This window comes from Ranitomeya imitator, chromosome 2 (genome assembly GCF_032444005.1).
Source record: "Ranitomeya imitator isolate aRanImi1 chromosome 2, aRanImi1.pri, whole genome shotgun sequence".
In the NCBI taxonomy this organism is placed as follows: domain Eukaryota; kingdom Metazoa; phylum Chordata; class Amphibia; order Anura; family Dendrobatidae; genus Ranitomeya; species Ranitomeya imitator.
In genome coordinates this window covers 522,192,917-522,213,804 of record NC_091283.1, presented here as the reverse complement: position 1 = coordinate 522,213,804, position 20,888 = coordinate 522,192,917, and the positions used below count along the sequence as shown (strand labels likewise).

General features: G+C 39.7%; 1 protein-coding gene across 2 annotated transcripts in view; it reads left to right on the top strand.

Moving 5' to 3' along the window:
* ZNF385C (zinc finger protein 385C) overlaps nt 1-20,888 on the top strand; it is a 285,730-nt gene that overhangs the window by 38,605 nt on the left and 226,237 nt on the right. The window contains exon 1 of one of the 2 annotated variants that reach the window (XM_069751795.1): nt 18,356-18,609. The exons of the other annotated variant lie outside the window; for it this stretch is intronic. Coding sequence (XP_069607896.1) covers nt 18,600-18,609 — 10 coding nt within the window. The 5' untranslated portion in view covers nt 18,356-18,599. Of the gene's footprint in view, nt 1-18,355; nt 18,610-20,888 lie in introns of those variants that run through there. 2 annotated transcript variants of the gene reach the window in all.

Sequence of the window (20,888 nt, the reverse complement as noted above, 5' to 3'; positions counted from 1 at the left end):
AGGATATGAGACATGGTTTACATACAGTAAACCATTGCATATCCATTAGATTTTTATATGTGCCTCTCTAATAATGTTAGTAGTGTGTGTGTGTATGTCTGTGTGTAAAATTTGGGAGCTGTAGCTTTTAAATTAAAGGATTAATTCACGGGAAAAACTGGCATGGGCCCCGCGCAATTTTCTCCGCCAGAGAGGGAAAGCCAGTGACTGAGGGCAAATAATAGCCTAGAGAGGGACCATGGTTATTGGCCCCCCTGGCTAAAAACATCTGCCCCCAGCCACCCCAGAAAAGGCGCATCTGTAAGATGCGCCTATTCTGGCACTTAGCCTTTTTCTTCCCACTGCCCTGTAGTGGTGGCATATGGGGACACCGGTGCGAGTGCTGTGCGATTTTTTTTTTTCTCGCACCCATTGACTTATATTGGCGAGTCTCGTCCGAGAATCACAGCAATTCGCAGCATGCTGTGATTTTTTTTCTCAGTCCGATTTCAGCTGAGAGAAAACTTGCAAATGATATGTCACCTATAGAATAACATTGGTCCGAGTGCAATCTGATTTTTTTATCAAATTGCACTCGTCCATTTCTCAAACAAATGAGTTTGAGCCCTTAATATAATAAACATCACAAGATGTAATTAAAATGTTTTTCATTCATTTACGTAATTGCTGCACATATCTATCTTTACCTTCTAGTACATGCCATAATGACACATTTACACGTCAGCTCCTATGCTCCCCGGACTCCATGCTATTGCCTGTATGATATATTCCTTTGAATAGATAGGCAGAAAGGTAAAGGTGTTTTATAAATATCGTCTACAGACAGTGAATTAGTTTGGATTGGGTGGATATATCTGTTCGTCTGGCAGAGACCTGTCATCTTGATTTGCTCTTGCTCAGCTAAGCTATCTTATGCACAAAGACAGTAAATCATAAGCAATATAAGCATGTCTTGTAAGAAGTTGATCTGTGCTATTTATTGTGTCATGAAATGGGGAATCATTTTCTTCTGGTGAATTTGTGGGTTGTAAGATCCAGTGCTTGTTCCTGATGGTCTGTAAAAGTCATATCTTTCCATAGTTCGCATGCATAACTTCTGCGGGAGTCCGCTGTCAAAGTGGTTCACTATTATCTAAATAATGTTACCGTTCACTAGAAGACAAATAGAGAGGCTCTTGGTAATTCATTTTCTATACGAAGAGGGTGTTATTGATTGGATTAGCCACAGTGTTTGTTTAAGGTGTGGAAACTTAGTGGAATTCACTTACATGCCAAGTCTGCTGTGACACTGCAAATTTGCTCCTTATTTTGCATTCATAGCTGAGTTCCGTAAAAAAATGGAAGCGTGAATCTTTCTATTTTTACTAAATGAAGATCCATTTTGGTCTGTTGGAAGTATAACACATTTTAGTGACCATATTAAAGCTACAACACTAAAGACATCTATCATTTCATCAGTTTGAATCTAAAGTGTACATATTAGGTACCTCTCAAATAAGCTGTTGTGTGTGTACCTGGGGAATAACACAATTTCTGGTTAAGATTTTAAAAAAATCATACTTTTTTTAATCATTTTTCGCATTGGTAGGTTCTATACTGCTCAAAAAATAAAGAGAACAATGAAATACCACTTCCTAGATATCACTGAATGAAATATTCCAGCTGCAAATCTTTATTCATTACATAGAGGAATGCATTGAGAACAATCAAACATGAAAATGATCAATGTAAATCAAATATCCCATGAAGCTCTGGATTTGGAATGATGCTCAAAATCAAAGTGAAAAATCAAATTACAGGCTGATCCAACTTCAGTGGAAATGCCTCAAGACAAAGAAATGATGCTCAATAGTGTGTGTGGCCTCCACATGCCTGTATGAACTCCCTACAATGCTTGGCATAATCCTGATGAGGCGGCTGATGTTTTCCTGAGGGATTTCCTCCCAGATCTGGATTAAAACATCAATCAACTCCTGGACAGCCTGTGATGAAATATTGCATTGGTGGATGGAACGGGACATGATGTTCCAGATGTGCTCAGTTGGATTCAGTTTGCTAAGATCTGCCTCCTTTACTTGAATAGGAGGCAGCTTCTGCATGTCAGGAGCTGAAGATGGAACTCTTGAGCAGGAGAATAACACCTTTGTTTTCTGCAGGACCTGGGAAATGGGCAGAAAGAGGTCATAGCATCATTGCCTTCTTCATGCAGGAACTGCTGACACTTCAGCCACATGAGGCCTTGCATTGTCATGCATCAGAAGGAACGAAGGGCACAGTGCACCTTCATATTGTCTCACAATGGATCTGAGGATCTCATCCCGGTACCTAATGGCAGTCAGGGTACCCAAGGCTAGCACATGGAGGGCGCTGTGGCCCTCTAAAGAAATGCCTCCCCACCCCATTACTGACCCACTGGCAAACTGGTCATGCTGGAGTATGTTGCCTGCAGCAGAACGTTCTCCACGGTGTCTCCAAACTCTATCACGTCTGTCACATGTTCTCAGTGTGAATCTGCTCTCAGCTGTGAAGAACACAGGGTACCAATGTTCAATCTGTCAATCTTAGTGCTCCCTGCAAATGCCAATCACCCTGCATGGTGTTGGGCTGTTAGCAGAACATCCACTTGTGGATGTCGGGCCCTCATACCACCCTCATGGAGTCTTTATCTGACAGTTTGAGCAGACCCATGGATATTAACCCCTTACTGACATCGGACGGTATAGTACGTCCGATGTCAGCTCCCCTGCTTTGATGCAGGGCTCCGCGGTGAGCCCGCATCAAAGCCGGGACATGTCAGCTGTTTTGAACAGCTGACATGTGCCCGCAATAGCGGCGGGTGAAATCGTGATTCACCCGTCGCTATTAACTAGTTAAATGCCGCTGTCAAATGCAGACAGCGGCATTTAACTACCGCATCCGGCCGGGCGGCCGGAAATGACGTCATCGCCGACCCCCGTCACATGATCGGGGGTCGGCGATGCGTCAGGATGGTAACCATAGAGGTCTTAGAGACCTCTATGGTTACTGATCACCGGTGGCTGTGAGCGCCACCCTGTGGTCGGCGCTCACAGCACACCTCCATTTCTGCTACATAGCAACGATCAGCAGATCGCTGCTATGTAGCAGAGGCGATCGTGCTGTGCCTGCTTCTAGCCTCCCATGGAGGCTATTGAAGCATGGCAAAACTAAAAAAAAAAAAAGTTAAAAAAAATGTGAAAAAAATAAAAAATATATAAAAGTTTAAATCACCCCCCTTTCGCCCCAATCAAAATAAATCAATTAAAAAAAAATCAAATCTACACATATTTGGTATCGCCACGTTCAGAATCGCCCGATCTATCAATAAAAAAAAAGCATTAACCTGATCGCTAAACGGCGTAATGAAAAAAAAAATCGAAACGCCAGAATTACGTTTTTTTGGTCGCCGCGACATTGCATTAAAATGCAATAACGGGCGATCAAAAGCACGTATCTGCACCGAATTGGAATCATTAAAAACGCCAGCTCGGCACGCAAAAAATAAGCCCTCAACCGACCCCAGATCATGAAAAATGGAGACGCTACGAGTATTGGAAAATGGCGCAATTTTTTTTTTTTTAGCAAAGTTTGGAATTTTTTTTCACCACTTAGGTAAAAAATAACCTAGTCATGTTAGGTGTCTATGATCTCTTAATGACCTGGAGAATCATAATGGCAGGTCAGTTTTAGCATTTAGTGAACCTAGCAAAAAAGCCAAGCAAAAAACAAGTGTGGGATTGCACTTTTTTTGCAATTTCACCGCACTTGGAATTTTTTTCCCGTTTTCTAATACACGACATGGTAAAACCAATGATGTCGTTCAAAAGTACAACTCGTTCCGCAAAAAATAAGCCCTCACATGGCCAAACTGACGGAAAAATAAAAAAGTTATGGCTCTGGGAAGGAGGGGAGTGAAAAACGAACACGGAAAAACAAAAAATCCCACGGTCATGAAGGGGTTAATGGCCTACTGGAGGTCATTTTGCCGGGGTCTGGCACTGCTCCTCCTGTTCCTTCTTGCACAAAGGAGGGGGTAGCGGTCCTTCTGCTGGATTGTGGCCCTCCTACGGCCACTCCAACTCTCTTGATGTACTGGCTTGTCTCCTGGCATCTGCTCCATTCTCTGGACACTCTACTGACAGACAGAGCTACCCTTCTTGCCACAGCTTGCATTGATGTACCATCCTGGATGAGCTGCACTACCTGAGCAACTTCTGTGGGTTGTAGTCACCGCCTTATGCTACTGTACAGTATCTCTAGGGGTGAGAGCAAAGTGACCAAAACAACAGCAAAAAAGAATGAGAACAGAGAAATGGTCTGTGGTCACCTCCTGCAGAACCACTCCATTATAGCGGTTGTCTTGCACAACAGCAAGAGAAATTGATTCACAATCGGTGTTGCTTCATAACTGGATAGATTGATTTCACAGAAGTGTGATTGTAAGTTAGTATGTAGTGATGAGCGAATATACTTGTTACTCAAGCTTTCCTCTCGTGTCCTCCGATTATTTTTTAGTGCTCGGAGATTTAGTTTTCTTCGCCCCTGCTGAATGATTTACAGCTACTAGCCTGCTTGATTACATGTGGGGATTCCCTAGAAACCAGGCAACCTCCACATATACTTAGCCTGGCTAATAGCTGTAAATCATTCAGCTGAGGCGATGAAAACTAAATCTTCGAGACACTAAAAAATACTCGGAGGACACCCGAGCGTGCTCGTGAAATCTCGAGTAACGAGTATATTCGCTCATCCCTATTAGTATGTGAAGACTAGATGCTATGTCTTCCATACTGCTTTTATTTCTCCAGTAGCACATAGATAAAACCAGCAGCAGCATGGAGGACATTATACGGCAATACTGAGCTATGCGACTGTAAATTCAGCACTGAACTGAAATAGATGTGCTAAAAGCTGCAGCACAATCTGCTTGTGTCTACTTGGCCTCTCACTGACCTGAGTGTTCGTTATTAGTGATGAGCGAATATACTCATTACTTGAGATTTCTCGAGCATGCTCGGGTGTCCTCTGAGCCTTTTTTAGTGCTCGGAAATGTAGTTTTTATTGCCGCAGCTGAATGATTTACATCTGTTAGCCAGCATAAGTACATGTGGGGATTCCCTAGCTACCAGGCAACCCCCACATGTACTTGTGCTGGCTAACAGATGTAAATCATTCAGCTGCGGCAATAAAAACTAAATTTCCAAGCACTCGGAGGACACCCGTGCGTGCTCCGGAAATCTCGAGTAACGAGTATATTCGCTCATCACTACTGATGAGAACTGATGATGAATTCGGAAGTAAAGGAGGGAGGGGAAGAAGCAGCTCATAAGTGCAGAAAGAGCATATTTCTCTGTTTTATATATTTACCTGTACTATTAATTTGGGCATAGGTTTTTAAAACAGCTGTGGCCATTTTAAAGCATTCCAAACAGAAGAAAAGTATAAAAACATCCCAGACATCCCTCCTTCATCTTATTTGATGATGATTTGTCTTATACTACAATTAAACTTAAGACATCTTGTCTGTGTGTCTCCAGAACTCAGTCATGCCCCCTCTGCCTCCTCACTCTATATGTGCGGCTGTAATACGACTGGCTACACCAGAAGACTACTCTACTGTGTCTGCAATAGGACAAAAGTTTGCTAAGATCTGCTTGCTTTACTTAGTGGGTGGTGAGTTGGAGGCAGCTTCTGCATGTCAGGAGCTGAAGATGGAAATCTTCAGCAGCAGAATAACACCTTTGTTTTCTGCAGGACCTCTACAAGACTGACTGTTTCAGCATCATGAATTTAACGCTCCAAACTAATGTTGAATTCAGACAAGTGTAATGCAGCTGACTGGATGCCGCGAAAAGGCAACAACAGTCAGTGAATGATATAATTCTGTTTAAATGCAATAGTAATTTACAGTAATCCTAAACAGTTGTTGATAATAACAAGGCAAATCAAACAATAACCAAATAACAATATGAGTAAAATAGCAACAAAAGTTCTTCATTTTATAATACTAATGTCCTCTTCACGACAATGGTACGTCAATTGGCGGGAGTTACATGTAGGCTCTCTCTTTAACTCTGACCCTAGCGGGGGGTCACCGGGTTTGCCGCTAAGCCACAAGTCATTCTGACGAAGTCTATTAAAGCATGTTGAGCCTTCCATGCAACTAACCAGCCCCCTCCTAACCTGTTGTCCTGATCCCGACCAACTTCGGTACCGTATGTTAAAACTGGAAGCGGCGGCCTTGCTCTCTCACGGTGTCCCTCTGCAATGTCTAGTTGTCGTCTCCTCATGGATCTTCGCTGCTTGACCGTCGACGAAAGTCTGCTGGGCGTGGAGTGGCGAGGACTGGGGCTTGGTTCTTGACTAACAACGTCTGGTCTCTAGGTCTTGCCGGCATAGTGCACAGGTCCTGGTCTTGACCGGCGCAGTCTTCCCAGACATAGCGTGGTCTTCATTTGATCTTCTCTCTCTCTGCGCCAAATCTGACTGCGGTTTGGCACGCATGGCTTTTATATCCCTTGACTCTGTCCTGTGAGTCACCTGACCAGGTCCAGCACACGGAGCGAATCCTCCTGCAATTTTTCCAGTGCAAATTGGTTCCATCTGATTGCATCCGGTCAGCAGATGGCTATCTTTCCTCACTATGGTCACATCCCTCAAGGGCTCTTCAGGGGTATCACTGCTTCCTCTTACACAAACACTGAATGCCACAGACCAATCACGTCTGCAAATTGCACACACGAATGCAGCTGCATGCATTTGTCCATATGATAGACAATACAGGAGCTGGCTACTATTTATATGCACTGGTTTGGTCTGTAAACCAGACCTTGATTAGCATATGCTGAGATTTTTTCAACGTGAACCTGGGATCTGTGTAGAAAATCTCCCATGTGCATTTGCACATAGACTAAAATTGGTTTGTGTGCTATGTGTGTATGTTCTATTGAGCACATGTCATACCCTAATAATCTCTCCTAAACCCTCAAAATCATTAAAATATGAATCTGTGTATCTGTCTCTTCTGTTTTATATGCATCAAATATCTATGACTGCATAATACAAAATGTGCTCATTAGCTAAATGTTAGATGGGATTATCTCTTGTCTCTAATAACAATAATAAACCATGTAAATCAATCATCGGCATAAAATAAAAATTGATTGCTCATTAAATTGTAACTAGTAAATAATAGTAATCCTTCAACTTTTTACAGAGACAAGGCTGAATGGTTAACGAAAGCAGCACTCGGTGTAAACAATCCATTTATGAATTCATGGGAACGTTCCAGCTCTCTTATTATGGCTGAAACGTTGCAATGTGTGCATTAATGGACCGTGTATATGGATACTGCTTCCATTACTTTCCTTTGGTTTTACATCTTGGAAGGTTGGTCTCTTAGAAATGTCTACCAGCTAGCTGCAGATTACTCATGTTTTGAGTTCTGGTGGACAGAACAGAAGAAAGAATGGTGAGCTCACTGATTTTGCAATCAAATATTAGGGTTTAAGACATGTACATGTACGGTTTTGGTCCCCCTTAACTTTTTATACCCATAGTAAGGGTGCCATAAAAACTCAATAACAGACATTTATATCTTTGTTTCTGTGATAAGCATAAGGTCCTGAAGAAATCTCTTCCATCAGATTTCTTTTTGAGGGACCTCATCGTGGCAGCATCTTTGAAAGTTGCATTGATTTTTCAGCCAGGGTGGCTTAAACAATATTAGCATTGTTTCACGGTGAGATTGCCTTGTGGCTAATTGAAAATGAAATCTGAGAAAGCACAGGGAGCAGTCAATAGATCTCTCTCGGGTAAATGAGTGTAGATAGCTCCCCTGTGGACAATCACACAGGACAGCTCCATCACCATCATAGTGCTAAGCACATGGATGCCTTTCAGAGATAGCTGCTCATCCATCTGCTGCCACATCCGACTTTCTGTGGCCAGATCTAACCATACCAGCTTTTCATTTTCTTTATTAACCATTAAAACATTCCTATTGTAATACTGAAGTCCTCACTCCTCCAACGTGGTGAGAAAATTCTGTATTTAGCAAGTATGAACATATTAAGAATAGGTATGTGTTACAGTCCCTTTGAAGTGAATGGGACAATTCCAGTCACAGGTTCTAAGATCTAAAAATCTTGCAGTCAGAAAGTGCAGGGGCATGGTAATCAGATTTTTCTAACATTTAGTGAGGCATAGGCCACAACCGAGACATCTAAGATTTTTGAGTGATATATCTAAAGTCGCTCAACCCAATAAGGACATTTTATTTATCAGGATGCAACAATATATTTTTTATCACCCATACAAGAGAGCCATAAAGTTCTTATTTTTCCTTGACATAACTGTAGGAGGACTTTTTTTTTAAATATAGATTGCTTTTGACATCATTTTGTATTACATATAATGCATTTTATACATATGTGAGGGTTTGTTTTTGTGGGATAACTTGACATTTTCTTTTAGTAGCATTTTGGGATATATAAGATTTTTTGGCTGTCATGTTTTGGAAGAAGGGGTGAACAAAAATAGTGCCACTCTTCTTTATATTTTTTTGTAGAGCCTTACAGACCCAGCACTATACAAACAAAGTGTACTTTTTATATTTTGCCATTTTTAATATTATGAAAATGATTTTTACACAGTTTTTTTTATTTATGTGAACATGTATGAGTCTGCTCCTTTAAAATTCTAAGTTATTTTTGCATTGCAGTCAATGCCGAGCACTTTTTTTTGCCCAGCCCTTAACAGTACTTAACAGGTCTAACCAGATGGCAGACCTAGGAGCAGTGGCAAAACGTGAAACTCATGGGCCCCAAAGCAAAAGCTCCAACGGGGCCCCCAAATATTTTAAATCTTTAATAGCGATAGTCTTTTCCTATAGGCCAAAGGGACTTTTAGGGCCCCCTAGGCTCCAGGGCCCGGGTGCGATTGCAACCCCTGCACCTGTTGTAGTTACACCCCTGCCTGGGAGCCATTTTTATAGCCCATAAGCACTACATCATCGCTTCAATTGCCTAGCAGTAGGTTAACCTACTCTCTCTAAGTTCTTATCCCTGGGATCATAGTTTTCAAAGATCTTGGGCATTGCAACAGGAACTCTGTGTATATTGTTATTATGTGAATTTGCAGGAACAATCACCTCCAAATGCGGAAGTGAGCAAAGCTGGAATACATACTATCATAATTTGTGTTCACATAATTTATACTTCTCCATTCAAACTTTTGACCAAGTTCAGAATACTTTTGGTTTTTGAGAGCTGTTAAGATCTTTTCTGTTAAGTCACATGTTTGAGTGGGAGTGGAAGTTTGGAGAGGAAGGACCCTCTTTTGTGGGGAGATACAAAAGTGTAGTAGACTGTCTAAATAGATTTTAGCTTTAAGAACAGAGCCCAGACAGCGTCTAAAGTTTTAAATTCCATAGGCCTCATAATACTGAATAGTTCCGTCCTGCTCCACCTAAAGCTTGTGTTTCTGGGATTTATAGGGAAAGCCCAAATGCAGTCCTCAGTGTACATCACAGTATAGATTTAACAGTACCGTAAGGCCAATGTCACACGTTCAGTATTTGGTCAGTGTTTTACTACAGTATGTGTAATCCAAAACCAGAAGGGGAACAGTCAGAGGATCAGTATAATAGAAACACGTCACCACTTCTGTATTTTTCACCCCACTCCTGGTTTTGGCTTACAAATACTGGTGTAAAATAGTGACCAAATGCTGAACGTAGATTGCCTAAAGGGAACCTGTCATGATGAAAATGGTAACTGATCTACAAGCAGGCTGTTATAGAGCAGGAGTAGCTGATCAGATTGATATACAATACAGACCAAAATTTTGGACACACCTTCTCATTTAAAGATTTTTCTGTATTTCCATGACTATGAAAATTGTACATTCACATTGAAGGCATCAAAGCTATGAATTAACCCATTACTTGCCAAATTAAAATTTTTACAACTACATATTTTTCAGGAAAGGGCGTCCCAATATTCAATTAAAAATGACAATGATATGATTTCCTATTTTGAAAACATTAATTTTACAAACACAACACAAAAAATTGGGCCTAATTATAAAAATTATAAAATCTTAGTTGCTAGAAGCTAAAGATTAGGCGTCCCAATAAAAGGACATTGGTAAATAATGGGTTAACACATGTGGGAATATATACTTAACAAAAAAGTGTGAAACAACTGAAAATATGTCTTATATTCTAGGTTCTTCAAAGTAGCCACCTTTTGCTTTAATGACTGCTTTGCACACTCTTGGCATTCTCTTGATGAGCTTCAAGAGGTAGTCACCAGAAATGGTTTTCACTTCACAGGAGTGCCCTGTCAGGTTTAATAAGTGGGATTTCTTGCCTTATAAATGGGGTTAGGACCATCAGTTGTGTTGAGCAGAAGTCTGGTGGATACACAGCTGATAGTCCTTCTGAATAGACTTTTAGAATTTGTATTTGCACACTCTTGCCATTCTCTTGATGAGCTTCAAGAGGTAGTCACCGGGAATGGTTTTCACTTCACATGTGTGCCCTGTCCCCTGTGCCCGGTTTAATAAGTGGGATTTCTTGTCTTATAAATGGTGTTGGGACCATCAGTTGTGTTGTGCAGAAGTCTGGTGGATACACAGCCGATAGTCCTACTGAATAGACTGTTAGAATTTGTATTATGGCAAGAGAAAAGCAGCTAAGTAAAGCAAAACGAGTGACCATCATTACTTTAAGAAATGAAGGTCAGTCAGTCCGAAAAATTGGGAAAACTTTGAAAGTGTCCCCAAGTGCAGTTGCAAAAACCATCAAGCGCTACAAAGAAACTGGCTCACATGAGTACCGCCCCAGGAAAGGAAGACCAAGAGTCACCTCTGCTTCTGAGGATAAGTTTATCTGAGTCACCAGCCTCAGAAATCGCAGGTTAACAGCAGCTCAGATTAGAGACCAGGTCAATACCAAACAGAGTTCTAGCAGCAGACACATCTCTACAACAACTGTTAAGAGGAGACTTTGTGCAGCAGGCCTTCATGGTAAAATAGCTGCTAGAAAACCACTGCTAAGGACAGGCAACAAGCAAAAGAGACTTGTTTGGGCTAAAGAACACAAGGAATGGAAATTGGACCAGTGGAAATCTGTGCTTTGGTCTGATGAGTCCAAATTTGAGATCATTGGTTCCAACCACCGTGTCTTTGTCCGAAGCAGAATAGGTGAACGGATGCACTCTACATGCCTGGTTCCCACCATGAAGCATGGAGGAGGTGTGATGGTGTGGGGGTGCTTTGCTGGTGACACTGTTCGGGATTTATTCAAAATTGAAGGCATACTGAACCAGCATGGCTACCACAGCATCTTGCAGCGGAATGCTATTCCATCCGGTTGGCGTTTAGTTGGACCATCATTTATTTTTCAACAGGGCAATGACCCCAAACACACCTGCAGACTGTGTAAGGGTTATTTGACCAAGAAGGAGAGTGATGGGGTGCTATGCCAGATGACCTGGCCTCCAGTCACCAAACCTGAACCCAGGGCCGGACTGGCCATTTGGCTATTCTGACAAATGCCAGAAGGGCCGGTCTGGTTGTGGGCTGCCTTGTATGCTACGTTGTTAACAGAATCATTGTACTCAAGACACCCATACTGTTAAAAGTTGTGATGGAGCACAAAGCCGGTCACTCCGTCACTTACCCCAGCATGCCGTGGGTATAATTAGAAATATTAGTCTTGTAGTAAATCTTCCTTTCCTCCATCCAGGGTAATATTAGTAATACTGTATATCCCATCTGGTTATTGGGGACGGGGACACCGTGGGCCTGTGTGATTTCAAATGCCAGGACTGAATTTCATTCCCAGTCCGTACCTGCCTGAACCCAATCGAGATGGTTTGAGGTGAGCTGGACCGCAGAGTGAAGGTAAAAGGGCCAACAAGTGCTAAGCATCTCTGGGAACTCCTTCAAGATTGTTGGAAGACCATTTCCGGTTACTACCTTTTGAAGCTCATCAAGAGAATGCCAAGAGTGTGCAAAGCAGTCATCAAAGCAAAAGGTGGATACTTTGAAGAACCTAGAATATAAGACATAATTTCAGTTGTTTCACACTTTTTTGTTAAGTATATAATTCCACATGTGTTAATTCATAGTTTTGATGCCTTCAGTGTGAATTTACAATTTTCATAGTGATGAAAATACAGAAAAATCTTTAAATGAGAAGGTGTGTCCAAATTATAAATTTTTGGGGAAATTTTTTCAGCAAACCTTGCATTTTATTCATTGAAATCCTTGGTGTTTGTTTGTACATGAGTCCAGTGGGCGGTCCTATTCAATGATTGACAACCTTCCCTGTATGACTGCATTCAGGCATAGCTGTCAGTCACTACTAAGACCACCTACTGGACTCTTATGTATAAATATAATAAATACCCACTGGCATGCTTTTTTACATAGTTGTAATGAAAACAAATATTTGGTTTGCGTAACATTTTCCTTATTGCTTTATCGGTGCCTGAAGTTAGAAAACAGCTAGAAATATAACTAAAGTACATATTGTTCAAGACAGACTGTCATTACACTGGGAAATCAGATTACAGATGCTTATTGGAGTTTATCAAGCGAGCAGAGTGAGATACTGACACACAGTGCTGCAGCTTCTGAGAAGTGGTAGATTAACAGCTACACTGCTCAGTACTGCTGTATAAGATTCTCTATGCTGCTGCTTCTTTTGAACATGTGCTACATAGGGACAGGAGAGTAGCAATCCCTCACGAAACTGTGTACTGTGTATGGCAGACCTCATAGCACCTAGTCTACACCCACTAGCTCTGAGACAACTGAAAATCACAGATAAAGCCTACAGAGAGGAAATCCGGAGAAAAAGCAAGTCACAAGTTATGTAAAGGCCAAATATAGTGCAATTGCTCACATACACACATAGGACAGCTATTCTGAAAATTCATCTGAAACAAAATGTAAGCTCTAAGTCAAATGATTTTTTACTATCTATTAAAATAATTGCATTGTTAAGAAACTTTATACTGCTATGATATATATCAAAAAGGGAACTTGTTATAGCCGGAAATGCTTTTTACCTTCAAATATAGGGTTAATCTTCTGGTAATTAGTGATAAAATCCTACTTTCCTGCAGCCACTAGCTTTTAGTTATAGGCATAGTACAGGGATCAGTTACCACTGACTGTAATGTGGGTATGGCTATAATCACTCCCCTGCACATTAATTGACAGCGCACTTTGCAGCGTGTGTGTACAAAGCGGGCTGTCAATCAATGAGTCGGGGGAATGATTGGGTTAGCAGTGACTATAACCATATCTGTTGCCTGCATCACCTCTATGAGTGGAAGAGAGCAGCCACTGGGAGGATATAAGTTCATTTTCACCCTACAGCTGCTGCTCCAGTAAGTCAGGTAGACATTATTTTAATGCTATTAATCCTATATCTTTAGGTACATTGTATTTCAGAACATCACAGGTTACCTTTTATGGTTATCCAACTTATTTGGAAAAACAAGCTTCAAGATGAAAAGGAAACAGTATGGCATGTGACTGCTGTGGGCAATGATTGGCTGCAGCAGTCACATACTTGTCGCTTAAAGGGAGCCAATCAAAATGAAAATGCAGTTCAATCTTCAGGCATTGTGTTACAGAGCAGGGGGGGTTGAGTAGAATTATATAACATTTTGTGAGACAAGATTCAATATAATTTGTGTTTTAATCATTTAAGCCTTTTCTTCTGGGTTTCTGGTCCAGTGGGCGGTGCTAGCAGTGACTGACCGCATACAGAGGTAGTTACAATAACTGATGGGACCGCCCACTGGACCAGAAACTCAGAAGCAAAGGCTTAAATGGTAACAACACAGGTAATATTGAATCTTGTCTCACAAAACTATTATATATATATATGTATATATACAGTATATATATATATATATATATAGATAGATAGATAGATAGATAGATAGATAGATATATATATATATGTATCTGCTTAGCTCACCTGCTCTGTAACATGGCACCTACCGATTGGACTGCATTTTCATGGTGACAGGTTCCCTTTAAATAACAAACTGGGGGACGACCAAAGCATGCTGGATTGCTGGGGGAAAGATTAAGGAGAAGTTGAGTTTTGTTTCTTTTTTTAGTTTTTATAACATTTGTAGCATTTTTATATTTTGTTTAGAACTTGGATAATCCATTTAATTGTGTAATTATGACATGTATTTGGTAGCACATATATGGAGACCAAGACTATGGAGCCGAAATCCACGGTGGAGCAGCACAAAACAATTTGCATTGTTCTAGTTAATTTTTCAGTTTTCAGCATGCTCGGACGATTTGTAACAATCCTGCAGCGACTAACAAATTACTGGAGAAAATGTTACATCTATTGCTAATTTGTCTCCAGCTGATTCCATTCTATTGTTCCCTGTTATCTGCCATTACAGGCTGGGGGGAAACTCTAACTAGATGGAAGTATTACAACGAAAACAGAATTTGTGACCAAAAACCCACAACGTGAAAATAATTGCTTCCATGGTGTATGTAAAAGCAAAATGAGCAGCAGCTAGGTGCCAAAACGGGGCTGATGTGGCTTTATGTATAGGAACCGGTAGATTCCACTTCTCCCCTAGACTTTCTCCTTCATCTTAGGGGTTTACTCATCAAGCTGCGAAATCCATTATAGTCCAATGATTCACTTTAATAGTATTTAATGATCTGTAATGTCCATTGTCCCATAGTGAATGGGATCCTGTGAAAACAAGTGGTGCATATAATAGGATGATCATGACGCTTTGCAAGGTGACCCCAGCAGTAGTCTGCTGGGACAGGGCCATGTGAATGGGGTCATTCTTATGGAAATGAGGGTAACATGCATGGGATGGAGTCAATTTAAAGGGTTTACTACATGCTGGATGCACTTGGCACCTGGGTGCATCTCTCAGTAGATGAGGGCTGCAAGCGATGCCTACATCCGATCTCATGCCATCAGAATGGTCTAAAGTGACGAGATAGAGTCCAGACAGATATACATTGGTAATTTACATGAAATATATAGTATCATGATATCTATCTGCAAAATAAAATCAAGATAGCATATTGTGACAATGGTAATAAAATAACCTTATTTATTTATATATATATATATATATATATATATATATATATATATATACAGTATATATATATATATATATACATACAAGTGGGAGATAATACTGCCACATTACTATATATATATATATATATATATATATATATATATATATATATATATATAAACAAAAAATATTCCTATTCTCTCCAGATCCTGGTAAGATAAATGATTACTAAAATGTATGATGCACATTACATTTCATATCCCCTTATGACAATCATGGCTTTCCTTGCCTACACACAATACATTACAATGTAAGAGATTACTTCTTTTTATTAAGAAAAATCTCACAAATCTGATGTTTATTTCCCCTTTTTTTTCCGTAAGTTTTGTCACATGTTATTAATGACCATCATTTTAGAAAATGATATCAATCAGGCACTTTGGGGAGGGGGGAAAAGATAATACGGGATGAAGGAAGGCTGGAGAACACAGACAGGAGACTGAATAGACTGAATTGCCTCCCAGTCGTGGCGATGATGAGGGGTTATTACAATTAATTATTGCTAGAAAGATGGGGACAGATGTACGGTTCGTTTTGTATTTTTTTTCTTAAAGGGAGAAAGGAAAAAAAAATCAGGTAGATCTTTCTTGTGTTTATTAAAAAAAAGCAAAACAAAAATCCTATATGTATTTTTTTCCTGGTTTTTCCTCTAATCCTATTTTTGTACATTCAAATATTCTATATATCATACTAAATATTTTAGATATTAACAACGATTTGCAAACCAAATGTTTTCCTAAAATGTACAAAATGTGGATTGAAAATTGGATTCGTTATAAATTTATTGCAATAATATATAGAATATAAATCATATTTTTCTCTTACATATTATTTATTACACATTCTGTAATATATTTTATTCATATATTTTTTCTTAAGGATTAAAAAGTATTATTTACAGTTTATCCTATTCCATTGGGTAAATTGGTTTTCATTTAAAAAAAACCCCCAAAAATGTAGATTTGATTTTTTTATAAATCGCGCGCATGGATATTCACAGTGATAGGCTCACAAGCAGCAAATCAGTGGACACGTCTCATACAGGTGCCAAGTTTTACTAGAATAAAGAAAAGTAGTATCTCATTGGACGCAGAGCTTCAGATAGAGAAGAAGGAAAGTCCTAGGAAAGTGTTCAGCAGCTTTTATCTTTATAAAGAATAAATTATTACATTAAAATTATTATGTTAAACCAATTTATGTTATGTTGTGTTAAACCAGATTCTCTCAATGTAAAGTTTTATCTGTTAAACATGTATTTGTCTGTTTGGCAAGGGACACATAGGGCAGTGTTTTTATTTAATTTTATTTTTTTTGCATTTTATCCCAGTTTCTAGTGGTGCAATGCTAGTAAATTAACAATGGCATTTGCTTATTATGTTTTTTAGTTAATCGTGGAGTGTATTGTAAGTTATGGGAATCCCTAGATGCTAACCCTTTCTGCAAATAAAGCCCATCTATTCTTTACTGAAGAATCATAGAATCTTCTAATTAATTTTCTTGTGTTTTCAAGATCTCTGCTTGCTGTCATTCAGTACGGACCTTGACTGTTTATTTCTGCAAATAAAAACTGTTCGCGCTATGTAATAATCATACTGATGCCCCGGCTCATAGCAAGAAACAGCTCAGATAAATGAATGGAAGCCAATCTACGTCCAGTACATCACCAGGACGTGAACAATGAGGATTTCTTTTAAATGACAGAAAGCAGAAAAATGAAAGCATAAAGATTTGACTATTTCTTTTTATATCAAAATAAAGATTTTTTTTCCAAACATAGAAAATATCATACCGAATAAGGGTTTCTTTTGAATGACAGCAAGCAGAGATCTTGGAAACTACGAGAAACTGTGAAAGTGAGCATTAAGATTTTTTTTTCAGTGAAACGGATAGATGTATTGATTTTTTTTAAACATAGTACAGGAAATATCATAACCTTCTAAGGCAGGGGTCCCCAACTCCAGTCCTCAAGGCCCACCGACATGTCATGTTTTCAGGATTTCCTTAGTCTTGCCCAGGTAATAATTGCATCACCTGTGCAATGCAAAGGAAATCCTGAAAACATGACCTGTTGGTGGGCCTTGAGGACTGGAGTTGGGGACCCCTGTTCTAAGGTACCACACATATAAGGTGAATAATGCATTTGCCGCTATCTAAGACGAATTATGAGCTACGTAGAGGAAGAGATGAAAATATGTCATTTTTACCACCATAGACAAATATTCACAGTGGAATGTAATCTATAATATACCCAGTTATTTTTCAGTCTATACTGTCGTCTGACCCTTAACTTCTAACCTTTTATCACTACTTCTGCTGCTCCAGGGACCATACAAATATATGTCTGCACTCAATTTACATTTACGCCCTGTGGCAGACATTTCTAGACCTTTTCCATTCCATATATACAACATCCAGCATAGAAATTGGATTTTTACATATATTAACGGCAGCAAACTATTTTAGGAGGATCTTGTAATCTAAGAGGCGAGCGTCACAGTCTGCAGAGGGATTTGTTTGATCACATTTGACAGAATGAGTAGTGGATTACAGGACAGATCCCCCCAGCAAAAGTGGTAACGGCTATAATATGTAAAATATTTCAAAGCTAATCTGTACACTTTATTATCCCGGAGGATGATGATCAGATAAAACCTGAGCTTTCTCTATTGATAGCGAAAAGCTCGACTGACGAGATAATTGGATCTTATCAGACTTCAAACAGCCTTTGCCTGAAACACACTTTGTTCCTTTCTTTTAACTCTGTGTTTGCATAACAGTTTACAAAAGATGGATATGTTTCATACAGATAAATATACAAAAAGTCAATAGCAGAAGTCTACCAGCGATCGGCCAAGCTGACAGTCTATGGATGGGTTGAAGTTCTCTCACCTTTGCATCCCTAGCTCCTAGGACACAGAATGGCGCATGATGCGGTGGTAACCCATCTTCTAAAGTGTGCCAAGGAAATGTGTGTGATGGAGACTGGCATGTCCTCAATGTGAGAGGAGATGAGAAGTACATTCTGACTTCTCTCCCTCTACCCACCCCTCCTTACCAACTCCTTAGACCTCCCATCCGATTTGTATGTTAATACAGTATCTTTTGGTTTGCAGAGCTCTCAGTTGGGAGAGGCTACACTAGGTAATTTCTGCATCTGTGCTTGGTGATTGGGTTAAAGCGAGGGCCAGTGGCTGCGGAGAGAGTGCCGCTTGTTTACCTCCTACAGGCAGAGATCAGTGGAGCATTAAGCTTTTAATTGAGGTATAAGTGTATCATTTGGGAAGGTGAACAAATTGGAGGCCAGTCGCCTCTCTATCAGGGGCAGCCAGAAAGATCTGCGTGCGAATGCAGCCGCTCTGCAAAATCTGATAGCGATTTCGAAAGGGAAGACGGAACAATAAGACGTAATCAAGAATGCTGCTAGGTAAGTGAACGCAACTTTGGTGTAATGCCATCGTACTCACCCTCTCTGCGTGTCTAAATGTTCGCGAAATCCTTGGTTTCTGCTGCCAAGATGAGGTTTCTGGCTAAGCGCATAATGCCAGTGTGGAGGACTGGAATGCTGTGGAAATGGATGACAAGAAGGTTAGGACGCTGAATAAAAATTGCTGAGCCTGAACGCTTGGACAATCTTATAGTCTTTTTTAATTATTATTGGCTTTCATTTCTTATGGTGGTCACCTATCATTTTGAAGGTTGGTGCTCAGCTCGACAATGACTATTGATATGTGTGGCTGGTGGTAGATCGGACGTGTGACCTTGGTACGTTTTTGGATAATGTATAGGGTCGATGTTTTTGCAGAAGAATGGAAATGAGAGGTATATATCCAAAATGGTTGAAGGAAGATGCTCGGTTTGGAAGGTCTTCAAAAGAGGAAAGGGGTTTATATCACCATGGTTATAGCGGCTTATCAATGTGTACCCTTGGTATGTCAATTAACAAGACCTGTTTTTCTTTGGAAACGTTAGTTGGACAAGATTGGACAAGATTATCATATATGTTTATGTGTTATGTATACAAGTGGGAGATAATAATGCCACATTAGTGTCTCAGATGTTTACATATGGTTCCAAGGTGACTTGGCGTTGGAATAAGGAGCGCCTCGTATATCACATGACACAATGCTGATGAGGTGAAAGGTAAAATGCATGAAATATTCTTCATTAGAAATCCAACAACGGACAAAGTGCACGATAAATGATGATCACTGTGATGGCATACCGGGGGGCTGTACGCTCTCAGACTATGATTCAGAGAATCCTCTATTCTGTCCTTGTGTCTTTTCAAGAGACCATATATTTCCATTGCCAAAAAAACATGAAGACTGTTAAAGACTAGTAACGGGTGGCTTGGGCAATGGGATTAGCCACTGAGGGCACTTCTATTTCAGATATATTGGATATACATTGAACATACAACATACGTTGAAAGATGCTGTGTCAGGACCAAATCACCTTCAATAGATTTTCTAGTGCTCAAGAGCTTGCAGTCTCACTGGTTTCTTGGGAATGAAGGTTACAGTTGGTGAAGGACAAAGAGGAAAAAACTCAAATACAGATATATAATGTTGTAAGCTTGCATCCTTTTATTTGAAGATGTAAGATCTGATATCGGTGCATATGGGTAATCAGCTGAATTTGGAATGCGTGACAAGGTCATCAGGAGAAGCTTCATGGAAGGTCATTATCCTGTACCTATACCAGTATGTAGTTGCCTTATTGGTGACACCCCTCAATTACAATACACTCCACCTTATCAAAAACATAATTATAGGTTTTATGTCATCCCCAGTTACTGATCCAGCAGGATAGATAGATAAATAGATGGATGGATAGATTAATAAATATTAAATGGATAGCAAAATAGATAGATGGATAGATAAATAAATATTATATGGATAGCAAGGTAGATATATTGATAAATATTCTCTATATATTGGACAGATAGATAAATAGGATATATAGATATAATATATAGATATAACATTGTTTAATTATGAAAATATTTGTTAATAAACCATGACTGTATAACTCTTCTCAAAACTAAACAGTTCAGGTACGATTTCAGTAAACTCCAGTATCAGCCATAAAACATTCATGATGGTCTAGGAAGCAAGGGATAAAGCGCTGCATGGCAGAGCCGTAACACTGGACCGAAGGTGGGCAGCAGAGATTATCTTCCTGGAACAACATGGTGACATGGGTGGAGTTGGACGGTCAGGTTTTAAGTAGACTAACAATAAATTACGATAAATTTTCGAAGATACTAAGTAGATGGATAGATAGATAAAGAGATAAACAGACATATTATTTATTTTTATATATATATATATATATATATATATATATATATATATATATATATATATATATATATATATAATACAGTGTTCAGAAAAATAATGGGAAACTGTCCACTTAGGAAGCAACACTGTTTGACAATCAATTTCACATGCTGTTGTGCAAATGGAATAGACAACAGATGGAAATTTTTGGCAATTATCAAGACACCCTCAATAAAGGAGTGGTTCTGCAGGTGGGGACCACAGACCACATCTCAGTACCAATGTTTTCTGGCTGATGTTTTGGTCACTTTTGAATGTTGGTTGTGCTTTCACACTCGTGGTAGCATGAGGCGGACTCTATAACCCACACAAGTGGCTCAGGTAGTGCAGCTCATCCACGATGTCACATCAATGTGAG